The following is a 14,962-nucleotide window of genomic DNA, read 5'->3' on the forward strand; positions in this document are numbered from 1 at the left end:
CTGATTTATGACTTTAAAAGCTTGAAACACAGTGTTTCATCTCAAATTAATGTTCAGGTTTCCAGCTTTCAGAAGATGTACACCACTTCTATGTGGCTTATACTGTTGACCTGCTGTCTCCCCCTAACAAAAGACAAAAATGGGTGCATGAATCCCTAAGGGTTAATTATCTGGCCTGTGTTCTATTTTACATGTATAGTACAGTATCTGTGTTTTGTTCCACAGCTGTTCCCGCCACATTTAAAGTAGGTCTGAAGAGCCAGGAGGCTGAAGAAGGGAACAGTTTGACTTTACGCTGTGAACTGTCTAAAAAGGGAGTCCCGGTGCAGTGGCAGAGAGACACTCAGATGGTATCTGAGCAGTTATATCGGGGGAAGTATCAGACACAGCAAGAAGGAAAGACAGCGCAGATGACCATTCTCAACGTCCAACCAGAAGATGCAGGGAAGTACAGCTGCATCACAGGAGATCAGAAAACTGCAGCTGAAGTCAAAGTGAAACGTAAGTTTTAAGTGTGCAAAGACCAATGAGAACACATCTGTTTCCCATATAAGATTTGCAGTACATTTAAATTAATGATTATATCGTTATAAATAAGTCATTTTGATGATAATATCTAAAAAGCTGTTATTATGGGTGCGGCTCTTGTATAATCCATGACTGAGCTGTATCAGTAGATATCTTACTTACTGAAGTTGTGCACCTTTAACTTAGTGACACATAACTACAGATCCCAATATATTTCAAAAGTCTATACAGTTTGTTTAGCACAAAATCCCTAAACCCATACCTATGATACAAAAGAGGGAGATTTTTTGGTGTTAGGAAGAAATAGAACAGGAAAATGGAAGAATCTGCTCCTTGTATTACAACAAAAGAAACACATCTAGGAGTGAGGGAAGAGCATTTGATCAAGAGGAAAAGGCATGTAGTAAATCAATGCAATCAATGAATACATGGTTTTCTTCTTTACCCACAACAGCACTCCCCGTGACTTTCAAACGAGAGCTCCAGCGCCTGGTGGTGAAGGAAGGGGAGAGTGGAGTTTTCTGCTGTGAGCTCTCCAAACCCGGAGCTCCAGTGGAGTGGAAGAAAGGCAGAGCGATCCTTAAGCCTGGAGACAAATATGAGATGAAGCAGGAGGGACCTTTCACTAAACTGATCATCAACAACGTAGAGGAGAGCGATGCTGGCAAATATATCTGCAAGACTAAAGACAGCCAATCGACAGCTGAGCTCACTGTCCAAGGTAAGAGGAATTTGAATCAAAATTTCCCATCATATGTTGGATTCATTATGTTGTGATGCACATTTCTTGCTTTTTTATTTTAAATACTCCCAATGTATTCAACAGAATCACGTGAGCGCAGACGCCAAAGAGGTCAGCTCTAACGTAGTACAATAAAAAACTAAATAGACCCAGTGTGTATTAGCACTGTGTGAGCTCCATTATGTAGCTTCACTCAAGCTCATTTGAGAGATTATTTCATATCTTGTCCTGCTTAGGACTTAATGTCACAGTACTTGGCGTGTACTGAACATTAATTCTCGTAAGCTGGTAGAAAAGATACAGTAGATGGGATGGGAAATCATGTCATGTGGGATGTATAGTCAATAGTTTGCAATTACATACATCCCAAACTGTAACTAAATTCGAGCATCAGTATTAGTCTCAATGTTTTTCATGTAAGTGATATTACATGTTTAATATGTAATATCAAACCATATAATCCATTCCACTGTCCAGTTTGAACTGAATAGTTCGTTTAGTAGAAAAAAACTGATTATGAGCATGTCAGATTGTCTTACCATTCTGTGTTGTTTACATCACTGCAACAATGTAACTTCATGTAATAATGATTATGTTCCTTGTAATACTTAGGACAAGGAAATGTGTTATTGAATTCAGTAGAATTGTGCATGATCATATGATTGTTACCGTGTTTCCTCTTTTGGTCCAGATGAGATTAGCTCTCCATCAATCTTTATTTGGCTTTAAATTTTCATTTTGTTAAAGCTTCCAGTTGTTTAGGCTACCAAAATAATTAAAATTTTGAGAATAAGTTCTAAGTGTGGGAAACACTTTTTGCTTTTATTCCTTTTAGTTGATTTCCAATTTTGTGTAAATTTTTTTGTAAGCTTTGACTCTTATCGACAGATTTACCACCGAGTTTTAAAATGCCACTAGTCAACCAGGAGGTGACGGAGGGCAACAGTTTGGTTCTGCGCTGTGAGCTCAACAAACCTGCCCCTTCAGTGGAGTGGAGGAGAGGAGGAGAACTGCTGAAAAACGGAGACAAATACCAGATGAGGAAGAAGGATCTGCAGGTGGAGATGAAGATTACGGACCTCAGTCTGGATGACACTGGAGATTACACCTGTATATGTGGAGAAAAAAGTACAAAAGCTAGGATCGTTGTGAATGGTGAGTTCTGCATACATTACTGTAAATATAAACATGCTAAATAGAACTGAATCTATCGGTAAAGAGTAAAACAACACAGAACCAAATGCAAAACGAACACAATTGACATAAGTAATGCAGAGTTATTGTTTGTTTCAGTGGGTTTCACAACTTGCTGTGTAGGAGTTTACACACACAAATACATTGCATAATATTTGGTTGATTAAAGGCTGAATATATCAGTATATTTGGGTGATATAATAAGGGATAAATGTGTTTGCAATCATAGCACAGCTTCCAAAAATGTTGGAAACTAAAGTATAGAAGATTCACTTTTATTTTTTATTTTGGTGACATCTTTGTAATTGTACTTGCCAGAACCACTGTGTCTTTGTGTATTATATCTTCTTCCCACTTTTTTTTGTTTTAGCTACTAACGTTACAGTTCCTTTTGTGATTTTTCCAAAGAAACCAACACCTAAACTGAGACCAGGTGGCATAAATCTGATGTCAATGCTCTCCTGGCCATGGTTGGGCTAACTTAACTTGTCAGCTGGAACAAGCCTGTAGCAAAACAGACATTCCTCCTAATGAAACTGTTTCCATTCATTTCTATATTTTCCCCCCTGTGGTCTGCTCTAGAGCGGCCCATCAGATTCCTTCAAGAACTGAGGAATATTCAGGTGCAGGAAGGCAATGGAGTGACACTGTGCTGTGAGCTCTCCAAACCCGGCACTCCAGTGCAGTGGAAGAAGGGAGACAACGTGTTGACCAACGGAGAGAAATACCAGATGAAGCAGAGCGGCTCCAACTTGGAGCTCCTCATCAGAAAAAGCCAGCCCGAGGACAGCGGCACATACATCTGTGTTTGTGATGACATAAAAACTACGGCCACTGTCATCATCACTGGTGAGCACATTACACATTATGTGATAGAAGACATGATTATTCTTTGGCAATTTGCACAACCTATACAATATCTATCGCTTTCAATCCTCAGCGATCCCGGTAACCTTCAAGCAAAAGTTAAAGAACCAGGAAGCCGTTGAGGAGGGCAGCGTGACACTACGCTGTGAGCTTTCTAAACCAGGAGTCCCAGTAGAGTGGAGGAAAGACGCTCAACTTCTGAAGGAGGGAGAAAAATATCAGATGAAACAGGAGGGCAGGATGGCTGAGTTGCTGATCAGAAATTTGACTCTAGCAGATTTGGGGGAGTACAGCTGTTTTGTTGGCACTGTTGTGACCTCAGCTGACATCAAAGTTAGAGGTATGTTTCACAGGGAAAGACGCCATTCAGCTGGTTATTTTCTATCATTTTTTCCTAGAAAGTAGTGGTAGATGTATTAAGAAATCTAACAAGAAACAATTCTTTTTTAGTAAAATGAAAGTAAGAGTGCACTATTCAAATTTTGCTTAACTTGTTGATGTTGTTTTTCCTCAGCAATTCCTGTAACATTTAAACAAGAGCTGGAGGATTTGGAGGTGAAGGAAGGGGACAGTGGAGTTTTCTGCTGTGAGCTCTCCAAACCTGGAGCACCAGTGGACTGGAGGAAAGGCAGAGTCATCCTAAAACCTGGATACAAATATGAGATGAAACAGGAGGGACGTCTCACTAAACTGATCATCAACAACATGGAGGAGAGCGATGCTGGGAAATACACCTGCAAGACTAAGGACACCCAATCAACTGCTGAGCTCACCGTCAAAGGTAAAGTAAAAACCCCATGCTGAAGACATGATATCCAAGCATTTCTTAGATATTAAATTGAGAGAACTGACTAAAATAGGATGAAATAGAATTATATAAATCAATAAAAGATGTGATACGATTTAAATTTAGGAGTCAGAATTTCCCAATCATATTATTGCTACTAATTAACTTCACTTTATCAAGGAAAATAACCAGTCCTTGGTTCTTCTCCTTGCAGCTCCTCCCATCACATTCAAGACAAAGTTAAAGAACCAGCAGGTGGAGGAGGAGAACAGCGTGACGTTGAACTGTGAGCTGTCAAAGCCCGGCCTTGCTGTGGAGTGGAGGAAAGGACAAGAGCAGCTGAAGAATAATTTTAAGTACCAGATAAAAAATCGGAACAGCAGCATGGAGCTGACCATCAAAAACACGCAGCTGGAAGACAGTGGACTATATAGCTGTTTCTGCGGAGACGTCAAGACCACAGCCAACATCACCATTACACGTAAGTGAAGATCTGAAATGCAAGCGTGTGTTTCGCATTTTTAAACTTTTCTGAAATTAAGAAAAAAAGGACAATTGCAATTATGCAGGTGGTAAAATTGTGCATTAGAATGAATGAGGGAGTAAAAGAGTGAAAATATTATCTTTCAGGATAAACACTTAAATGTTATACAACCATAGCCAACCTCTTGAAATGTGCTTTATTTTGCTTATTTCGTATTTTCTTTTTTATTATTATTATTATGAATTACTTGTTTTCTAAGTGTTTTTCATTGAAGAACAATGGCTATATTTCTGACCTAAAAAATACGGTGTTTTGAAAATCAAAGGCAGGCTAAGATAAAATAAAATAAAAAACAACATGACCTTTTCCCACAGCCATCCCCCTCACCTTTAAAATGGGTCTAAAGAACCAGGAGGCCCCCGAAGGAGGCAACGTGTCCCTTCGCTGTGAGCTGTCCAGGGCCGGGGTGCCTGTGCAGTGGTGGAAGGCGGAGGACCAGCTCCATCATGGGGGCAGATATCAGATGACGCTGAAGGGGAAGACAGCTGAGATGCACATCAAAAACGTCCAGCCCGAGGATGTCGGGGAGTACAGCTGTGTCTTGGGAGAACAGAAGACAACGGCTGAAGTCAACGTGAGAGGTATTTGACATGCTTCCATTTATACTTACACTTAAAACTTTCATTGTGTATAGTTTATGTTGCTGGATTTATCTTTATGATCCATATTTTGCAACTGCAGCTCTGTGTTCTGTGGTAACATTGCTATTTATCTGTATTTCTGTTGCTTTGACAAGCCGTTAACAGTAGAAGAACGCAACCCAAGAAAATTACATCAGTATTTTTATTTTAGATGTAAATTCAGCATTTGTAACATAGCGTTTCCTTTCCTTCTGTTACCAGCGGCGGCATCAGTGTTCTTTGAAAAGGAACTGGAGAGCCAAGCGGTGATGGAGGGTAAATCTGTGCTGCTGTCTTGTGAAGTTTCCAGTGCTAATGTCCCTGTCACTTGGAAGAAGGACAACACGGCAGTGGAAGAAGGGGGGCGATACATTTTAAAGAAAAAAGGCCCCACACACACACTAGAGATCAAGAAACTTCAACTGGAGGATGCTGGAGAGTACTGCTGTATCACCAGAGGCAAGAAGACCACTGCCAAGCTGATCGTGAGGGGTAGGTGGATGCTACAGCAGAATTTGATTCCTTATATGCTGATATATTTGACTAACTCATTTACATTAAAGACATTTCCCATCAATTAAAACCAACAGGTCGCTCTCATCTAAATTGTTGTAAATATTTCCCATTCCATCTCTAAAAAGCCAGCTGCATATAGCTTCCTCTTCCTCCACAGAGCGTGTGCGGATTGTCACAGAGCTGCAAGGTATAACAGTGACGGCGGGTGAGGACGCGGTCTTTGTGTGTGAGCTGAGCCATGCGGACGTGTGTGAGGGTGTCTGGTGGCTCGGCTCCAGCCCTCTGCAGAAGAACGAGATGAACCAGATGACGTGGCAGGGTCGCCAGCACCGACTGGTCCTCACCATGACAACCCCCGAAGAGACGGGCATTGTGGCATTTGTGGTTGGGGAGGAGAGGACCTCTGCACGATTGCTGGTTGTCCCTAAGGCCAAAGGTGAGCATTGACAAAAAGTCAATTTTCTTTTTATTTGCAGAATTCATCGCTGTGTTATTTCAGCTAAACGTTTTCCCCTGAGTCATTCTGAAGTGGCATTTGATTTCAAATTCTAGTTTTATTTGAGGAGAAGCCTAAAGACGTCGTGATCATGGAAGGAGAGACGGCCACTTTGTCCTGCACAACCTCTGATTTCACCTCGCTGGTTACGTGGAGGCGCAACCACATCCCCCTTCAAAACGGTGATAGATATGAGATACGCAAGGAGGGAAAAGTCAACCTATTGCTAATCCGTGATGTGGATCCCCTGGATACTGGCACATACACCTGTGATACAGGAGATGTGCAGAGTAATGCCAAACTTACTGTAACAGGTAATAATAGAAGTAATGTTGCTATTAGATAGTGGATTGTTGATACATATTCTAATGAAAAAGAGGTAGAGACTGTAAAACTTACCCTCCTCCCTTGGAATGATAAATGTTACGACTGCTTTCTTTGAAAAGTAATTTCATTTGTTAAACTATACCTTTCTACTACACTAAATTACTACATGATTAACCCACACGTTTCTTTCTGTCTTACTTCCCAGAGCTCCCACCATTCTTCCAAGAAGAACTGCAAAATGTGGAAGTTGAGGAGGGAGGTTCAGCCTCTCTGTACTGTGAGCTGTCCAAACTTGGAGTGCCGATTCAATGGATGAAGAACAGGCTGCCAATAAGAGCCAGCAGAAAGTACGAGATCAGGCAGGATGGCTGCCTCCTCCAGTTAAACATCAAGGAGCTTAAACTTGAGGACAGCTGCAATTACACATGTCAAGCAGGAAGTGCAGAGACCACTGCTACTGTGACAGTGAAAGGTGTGTGCATTTGGCAGTGAACAATTGCTCTGTTTCCCGTTTGCATTTAACCGCACAATCCAAATTCAATGTTTTGCAAATTTGTATTGTATAAGAACTACAGTTAGTCATAGAAAAGTAATGCATTTGTCACATACTCATTGCATTTTCCTACATTGTAATTGCCACACAAATGTTTCCAAATGGAATTTAATCAGTGCATTTGGATGTCAGTGCTGAATGCAGGCCAGCCCACATATCTGTGACAGGGAACTTAAATGCTGCATGTACTATTATATTAAGCACGCTAACCTAGATGTATATTTTTGTTCTTCTTATCCCTTTTGCTCAGAGCTCCCTCCATTCTTCAAGAGAGAATTAAGAAGTGTAGAGGCTGAAGAGGGAGGTACAGCCTCTCTGTGCTGTGAGCTGTCTAAAGCTGGAGTGTCGGTACAATGGAAGAAGAACAGGCTGCCACTGAGAGCCAGGGGGAAGTATGAGATGAAACAGGATGGCTGCCTCCTGCAGCTCCACATCAATGATCTCAAACCCGAGGACAGTGGCAGCTACACGTGTCAAGCAGAGAGTGCTGAGACCACTGCTACTGTGTCGGTGAAAGGTGTGTGCATTGAAGGATTTGCATGGCAATTTTATTTTCAGTGTTAGCATGATCTCAATAAGAAAACTAAACTTAGTAATTTTTCAAAACGCTTTGTAATATTCAGAACTTTCTTAAAATCTATATGATTTATCATGCAAAGTCCACTGATCGTAATCTAGTACAGAAGTTGGTTATGAAAACATTAACGTAATTTCAACTGCTTATTTGGGTCTTACTTGCTAATGTCATAGATGTTTCTTCAGTTACACTAAAACAATTTACTTCATTCTCTTGTCGTCGTATTTTTCCCAGAGCTCCCAGCATTTTTCAAAGAAGGATTGCAGAATGTGAAGGCTAAAGAGGGAGGTACAGCCTCCCTGTGTTGTGAGCTGTCGAAGCCGGGCGTACCAGTACAATGGAAGAAGAACAAGCTGCCACTGAGAGCCGGTAGGAAGTATGAGATGAAGCAAGATGACTGCCTCCTTCAGCTGCACATCAAGGATCTCAAACCTGAAGACAGTGGAAGCTACTCATGTCAAGCACAAAGTGCAGAAACAACTGCTACTGTGTCTGTAAAAGGTTTGTTCATTTGGAAATCTGCATGGTAAATCTTACAGTAAAGCTCTAAAACTATTTTCAAACAATATGTTTTTCCCAGAAGAGTAAATCTATTGTAAACATCTTGTTTAGCCTTACCTTGATTATGTCGTAAATTAAATTCCTGTTATACAATAACATCCCACCATGTAACTCCCTAAATATTTTATATTTCACAGAACTCCCCCCATTTTTCAAAGAAGAATTGCAGAACATGAAGGTGGAGGAGGGAGGTGCAGCCTCTCTGTGCTGTGAGCTGTCTAAAGATGGAGTGTTGGTACAGTGGAAGAAGAACAAGCTGCCACTGAGAGCCGGCAGGAAGTATGAGATGATAGAAGATGGCTGCCTCCTCCAGCTCCACATCAAGGATCTCAAACCTGAGGACAGCGGCAGCTACACATGTCAAGCAGAAAGTGCTGAGACCACTGCTACTGTGACAGTGAAAGGTGTGTGCATTTAGAATATACTGATTTTATCAGAACATTTTAGTCGTAGGACTGCATATTATTTTGCAACGTTTCTTGTCCTTATCTAGTTTATGTGGTAGTCATAATGTACGTCTGCACTATAGGGTAAAACCAACCACTTAGAAAAAAGGGGTTTAAGAAAAAGCACTAATTTTGTGCCAGTGAGGTTTTGAGCATTGTTCCAATCACATGTACAATTCTGTTTTTTCTTGCTGATTTGCTCAGAGCTCCCTGCATTCTTTAAGAAAGACTTGGTAGGTGTGGAGGCTGAGGAGGGAGGTGCAGCCTCTCTGTGCTGTGAGGTGTCAAAGCCTCAAGTATCAGCGCAATGGAGGAAGAACAAGCTGCCACTGAGAGCCAGCAGGAAGTATGAGATGAAGCAGGATGGCTGCCTCCTCCAGCTGCACATCAAGGATCTCAAACCTGAGGACAGCGGCAGCTACACATGTCAAGCAGAAAGTGCAGAGACCACTTCAACGTTGACAGTGAAAGGTGTGTGCATTTGACAGTGAACAGTATTTGCTTTCCTCTATTTGAGCACACAGCAAATTTCAGTGTACTTTCTTAAGTATCTCTAAAGTTTATCAAATGCTTAATGTTACTAATATTGCAATTCAGCCATAAACATTGTTAGTTGGTGAAAAAGGTCAGATGACATCTGGATTACCAGACACGTTTCCTTTTATTTGTTAGGTCTCATGCATTCTCCGATTCCCCTTAAGATGCATAATTATGTTTTTTTCCAACCCATACCCATATTTGCAGAGCTTATACCATTCTTCAAAAAAGAATTACAAAGTGCGGAGGCTGAAGAGGGAGGTAAAGCCTCTCTGTGCTGTGAGCTGTCCAAAGCTGGAGTGTCAGTACAATGGAAGAAGAACAAGCTGCCACTGAGAGCGAACAGAAAGTATGAGATGAAACAGGATGGCTGTCTCCTGCAGCTCCACATCAAGGATCTCAAACCTGAGGACAGCGGCAGCTACACATGTCAAGCAGAGAGTGCAGAGACAACTGCTACTGTGACAGTGAAAGGTCGGTGCATTTGGCTTAAAAAAAATAAAATAACAGTGTTAGCAATGCATGTATTCAACCACATGCCAGAATTTTAAGTAGTTTACTGATGTTTGTCTAAACTTTCTGGTATTTACTGAGCCTCTATTATTACAGTTCCACCAATCTATTGTACCTTTGCTGACAAGTCTTTGCACTGTATGTATCATCAAAGAAAAGTTGGTCCTCTCATGTTTAGGTTTCAAGCATTTTCCCATTACACTAAAGTTTTTCCAATCCCTTCCTTTTGCCCAGAGCTCCCACCATTCTTCAAGAAAGACTTACTAAATGTAAAGGCTGAAGAGGGAGGTGCAGCCTCTCTGTGCTGCGAGCTGTCTAAAGCTGGAGTGTCGGTACAATGGAGGAAGGACAAGCTGCCACTGAGAGCGAACAGAAAGTATGACATGAAGCAAGATGGCTGCCTCCTCCAGTTCCACATCAAGGATCTCAAACCTGAAGACAGTGGCCGCTACACTTGTCAAGCAGGAAGTGCAGAGACCACTGCTACTGTGACAGTGAACGGTGTGTATGTTTGGCAATTTGGATAGCAATGAAAAATTAATTATTAACAATGTACTCAAACACCTGAACAACACAATTTTAAGAAATTTACTATGATTGGCTAAAACTTCTAGTACATATTCTGTTGCTCGTATTGCAAACCCAATAGCCTTATAAGATGACAGAAAGTCTTGATATTTTATGTATTAAATACACAATCTTGTCCCGCTCCGGTCTTAAACATTTTCCCAATACACTTTGATTTTTACAATCTGCACCTATTTCCCAGAGCTCCCAATATTCTTCAAGGAAGACTTAGAAAGTGTGGAGGCTGTAGAGGGAGGTAGAGCCTCTCTATACTGTGAACTGTCTAAGCCTGGAGAGTCAGTGCAATGGAGCAAAAACAGGATCCCACTAAGAGCCAGCAGGAAGTATGAGATGAAGCAGGATGGTTGCATCCATCAGCTGCACATCAAGGATCTCAAACCTGAAGACAGTGGCAGCTACACGTGTCTAGCAGGAAATGCTGAGACCACTGCTACTGTGACAGTGAAAGGTCGGTGCATTTGTTAAAAAACAAAAAAACAAAACAAAAACAATTTTAAGTGTTTAATGATGTTTGTCTAAATGAATGCCACTATTATTACAGTTACTATTCTGACAATTTTAACTATAGTTTAATGATGTTTGTCTAAACTTTCTGGTATGTACTGAGCCACTATTATGACAGTTCAACCAATCTATTGTACCTTTACACAAGTCTTTATGCTATATGTATCATCAAAGAAAAAAAACAGTGTTTGGTCCACTTCCAGAATTTTAAATAGTTTACTAGGTTTCAACTGAGCCACTATTTTTCAACCCATTACACACAAAGCTTTTTCCAAAGTTGGTCCCTTACCAAGCTTTTTCCCAGAGCTCCCACCATTCTTCAAGAAAGACTTACTAAATGTAAAGGCTGAAGAGGGAGGTGCAGCCTCTCTGTGCTGTGAGCTGTCTAAAGCTGGAGTGTCAGTACAATGGAAGAAGGACAAGCTGCCACTGAGAGCGAACAGGAAGTATGACATGAAGCAAGATGGCTGCCTCCTCCAGCTGCATATAAAGGAGCTCAAACCTGAAGACAGCGGCAGATACACATGTCAAGCAGGAAATGCAGAGACCACTGCTACTGTGACAGTGAACGGTGTGTATGTTTGGCAATTTGAAAAGCAATGAAGAATTCATAGTTAACAATGTACTCAAAAACCTACACAGCACATTTTAAGTAATTTCCTATGATTGGCCAAAACTTCTAATACATATTCTGTTGCTCGTATTGCAAACCCAAAAGCCTTATAAGATGACAGAAAGTCTTGATATTTTATGTATTAAAGATACAATCTTGTCCCGCTCCGGTCTTAAACATTTTCCAAATACACTGATGATGTATGATTTTTACAATCTGCACCTATTTCCCAGAGCTCCCACCATTCTTCAAGGAAGACTTAGAAAGTGTGGCGGCTGTAGAGGGAGGTACAGCCTCTCTGTACTGTGAGCTGTCTAAGCCTGGAGAGTCAGTGCAATGGAGCAAAAACAGGATCCCACTAAGAGCCAGCAGGAAGTACGAGATGAAGCAGGATGGCTGCCTCCATCAGCTGCACATCAAGGATCTCAAACTTGAGGACAGTGACAGCTACACGTGTCAAGCAGGAAGTGCAGAGACCACTGCTACTGTATTGGTGAAAGGTGTGTGCATCTTGATATATCAATATTTTGATATTGACAATGATACAGGGACAAGATATGTTTACTCATGTTCCTTTTCTGTCCAACCTCCATCACACATAAAGCAATTGTCAACAAAATGTTTAATTTCTCTTGTCTAGCACTACAACCGACTCGACCAAAGGTAGAGCCTCCAACGATACTGCCTCAGGCAAAAGGCACTGTTTCCAAACCAACTCCTACAACATTGGACCAGAAGCTTGTACTCCAAGAGCCCAAACCGGTTCCTCCAGAACCAAAAAAGAGAATGAATAGGAAAGCATCTATCACAAGTTTGGAGAAAGATGTGGAGCCATTGTTTGACCAAAAACAGGGAATCCAAACTGCAAGGTCTACAGAGAAATACCTTGATGTTGCAAAAAATGAAACCCAACTGGAGAGGTCTAAGGAAAAAGACAGTGAGGTGTACAAGAAAGTTGACCAGTCAATAAGACTTCTGGGGAAGGAGGATGGGGTTGATAGGGAGGTGGAAGAGACAGCAAGGCCATTGGAAACAGAGAGAGACATTTTCATGGAGAAGAAACAACCAGGAAGGAAAGCGGAGGAATTAATCAAAGTTGACCATAATGCAAGTCAGCCAGACAGGGTTCCAGGAAACACTGTGTTTGAACAGAAGAAAAAGGAAAATGAAGTTGAACAGACGTCAAAACATGCAGAAAAGCCTTCAGAGAAACCAAGTGAAGTTGAGAGGAAGGAAAGCCATCCAGGAAAAGTCCCGTGGAAGAACAGTATGGATGAGAAACAGCCTGTGCAACCATCAGAAAAGTTTATTGGGAGTACGACAATACGAGAAGAGGACTCTGCAGTTAAGGAGGGCAAAGTAGAGGAAGAGGAACCTTTTAAACCACCAGTAAGGTCTAAAGGAAAGGTTACAGGGCTGAAGGAACCATCAAAGGAAACTGAGGAGATCATTGTCCAATCAGTAAAGCCTACTGTAAATGATTCTGAAGGAGCCCATGTACAGAGAGACCATGTGAAAATGCATGTATCCACAGAGGCAGAGAGAGAGAAAAAGCCACTGAAACTAGTGCCATCTGTAAATCATCTGGACAAACAGTCAGTAGAACAACCTGTGAAGACTTTAGAGAAAGAGGCTGAATGTGCTCCTCCAAAACCACCTGTGAGGATAAAAAACAAAGCAAAGGGGGAATGGGAAAGCAATCATCAAGGGACACGGAGACAGATCAAGATGATGAACAGATGACAAGAGTTGTGGTGAAATCAATAGATGATCAGCCAATTAAACAGTCAATAGAGTCTTTGAAAAAAGAGGTCGAAGCGAAACCGAGATTCCCAAGGAAACGATCCGTTACATCAGATACTGAGATAATTGAGAAAATGAAAGAACCTGTGAAAGCTGCGAAGAATGACGAAAACACAAAACAAGCGATCAAACAACCAGTAAAACCCATGAGAAAAGAACCTGGACTGGATCAGGAAATGAAACTGGCAGTCGAGCCAATGAGAAGGGAAAAGGAAGAACAAACAACCAAGATGACAGAAGACATTCCTCTCCTTTACATTTCTGAAGATGAAACTTTCTCAGAGGCTTTGACTGAGATACCCTGGAACCACAGCAATGTCCAGCCCCCTGTCACTTCTGTTGAGGAGTTGTCCCAACCCGCTAATCTTCCTCCAATTATTGACCCCCAGAAGGTACAACCTCAAAATGAAGCTACACAGGAGATTGACATCAGCGTTGAGGATGAACCAGAAATGCAAGAGGCTGCAGTCAAGATCCAGGCTGCCTTCAAAGGCTACAAAACCCGCAAAGACATGCGACCTGTCTTTAAAGAGGTGTTTAAAAACCAGAGTGCAGATCTTCATGGTACGGTCACTCTAGTGTGTGTTGTAGAGGGAAAACCCAGCACAGCACGCTGGCTGAGAAACGGCCAACAAATCATTAATGACTTGCGATGCTGCATTAAGACTACAGAGAACGGTGTGTGCACACTGGTGATCAAAAACCTGACTCCCATTGACAGTGGAATCTACACATGTGAGGTGGTGAATAAGTTTGGTATGACCTCCTACAATGGAAACATAACAGTAGTAGAGCCTCAGAAGCCCATCCCGATAGTCCAGAAGCCTCTACACCCACCGCTTGCAGCCATAACTCCTCTGCAACTCGCCCAGCCAAAGCCTGAGGCCCAGGCCAAAACACAGACTCCGGATCAGACTCAAACCCAGACACCCACTTCAGCTACAGATACTACGAACTATGTAGAAAATGTGAGTGTCTCCCTGTGGGAGGCATACAACATGACCGAGCAGGACACTCAGATGCCAAGCCTACAAGAGAGGAGAGGATCCTCAGTCATTGCCGCCAGCTCCAGTGAGTTACTTGTTTATTCCCCAACTGTTGTCACAACAAATATGGATTTACTTGACAATATATTTAGAGCATAGTATTAAATGATTTCTGCTTCCAACAGTGTCAAGTCCCTCGGATTATGACACAGCTCCGGATATGATGGAGCCTGATGGAACTGGCCCAGCTGTACCAAGGTCAGACAGCAGAGAGAAGATTTGTTTTGTTATCTGACTTTTATTGCAAAAATGTTATCTTGTGCTCATAAAGATACACAAACTATCTATGAATAATTTTACAGGGAAGTGACAAAAGCAGCAGACCAAGTGCCTCCAAACAATGATAAAGAACAGATGGTTCCTCCACAACCTGCTAAAAAACTACTGACGGTCAAAGGTCAGCAATATTGATATCTTTAATTGCTGATTTTAATTGTTCCTATTCGTAATAAGTTTCCCAGGAGGTATATGATATATCATTTCCTCTTGATTCATAGGAGGGGCTCATGAAAGTAGAATGAAGACGCCATCCCCTAAGCACCACCGCGCTCACACACCCTTAATTAGTACCGTCTCTGGATCAGAGTCAGAAGGGGAAGA

The 14,962-nt window shown here is 41.7% G+C and overlaps 1 protein-coding gene across 1 annotated transcript in view; it reads left to right on the forward strand.

The window, feature by feature from the left end:
* Positions 1–14,962, forward strand: part of obscna (obscurin, cytoskeletal calmodulin and titin-interacting RhoGEF a) — a 50,052-nt gene that overhangs the window by 18,810 nt on the left and 16,280 nt on the right. The window contains exons 19-41 of the mRNA XM_054602996.1: positions 226–501; positions 983–1,249; positions 2,159–2,425; positions 3,047–3,313; positions 3,405–3,671; positions 3,846–4,112; positions 4,333–4,599; positions 4,977–5,243; positions 5,505–5,774; positions 5,956–6,234; positions 6,351–6,608; positions 6,827–7,093; positions 7,425–7,691; positions 7,986–8,252; positions 8,450–8,716; positions 8,963–9,229; positions 9,503–9,769; positions 10,043–10,309; positions 10,578–10,844; positions 11,205–11,471; positions 11,747–12,013; positions 13,584–14,387; positions 14,488–14,560. Of these exons, the coding sequence (XP_054458971.1) occupies positions 226–501; positions 983–1,249; positions 2,159–2,425; positions 3,047–3,313; positions 3,405–3,671; positions 3,846–4,112; positions 4,333–4,599; positions 4,977–5,243; positions 5,505–5,774; positions 5,956–6,234; positions 6,351–6,608; positions 6,827–7,093; positions 7,425–7,691; positions 7,986–8,252; positions 8,450–8,716; positions 8,963–9,229; positions 9,503–9,769; positions 10,043–10,309; positions 10,578–10,844; positions 11,205–11,471; positions 11,747–12,013; positions 13,584–14,387; positions 14,488–14,560 (6,499 nt within the window). The remainder of the gene's footprint in view (positions 1–225; positions 502–982; positions 1,250–2,158; positions 2,426–3,046; positions 3,314–3,404; positions 3,672–3,845; positions 4,113–4,332; positions 4,600–4,976; positions 5,244–5,504; positions 5,775–5,955; positions 6,235–6,350; positions 6,609–6,826; positions 7,094–7,424; positions 7,692–7,985; positions 8,253–8,449; positions 8,717–8,962; positions 9,230–9,502; positions 9,770–10,042; positions 10,310–10,577; positions 10,845–11,204; positions 11,472–11,746; positions 12,014–13,583; positions 14,388–14,487; positions 14,561–14,962) is intronic.

The sequence above is a fragment of the Anoplopoma fimbria genome, chromosome 8 (genome assembly GCF_027596085.1).
Source record: "Anoplopoma fimbria isolate UVic2021 breed Golden Eagle Sablefish chromosome 8, Afim_UVic_2022, whole genome shotgun sequence".
Classification (NCBI taxonomy): domain Eukaryota; kingdom Metazoa; phylum Chordata; class Actinopteri; order Perciformes; family Anoplopomatidae; genus Anoplopoma; species Anoplopoma fimbria.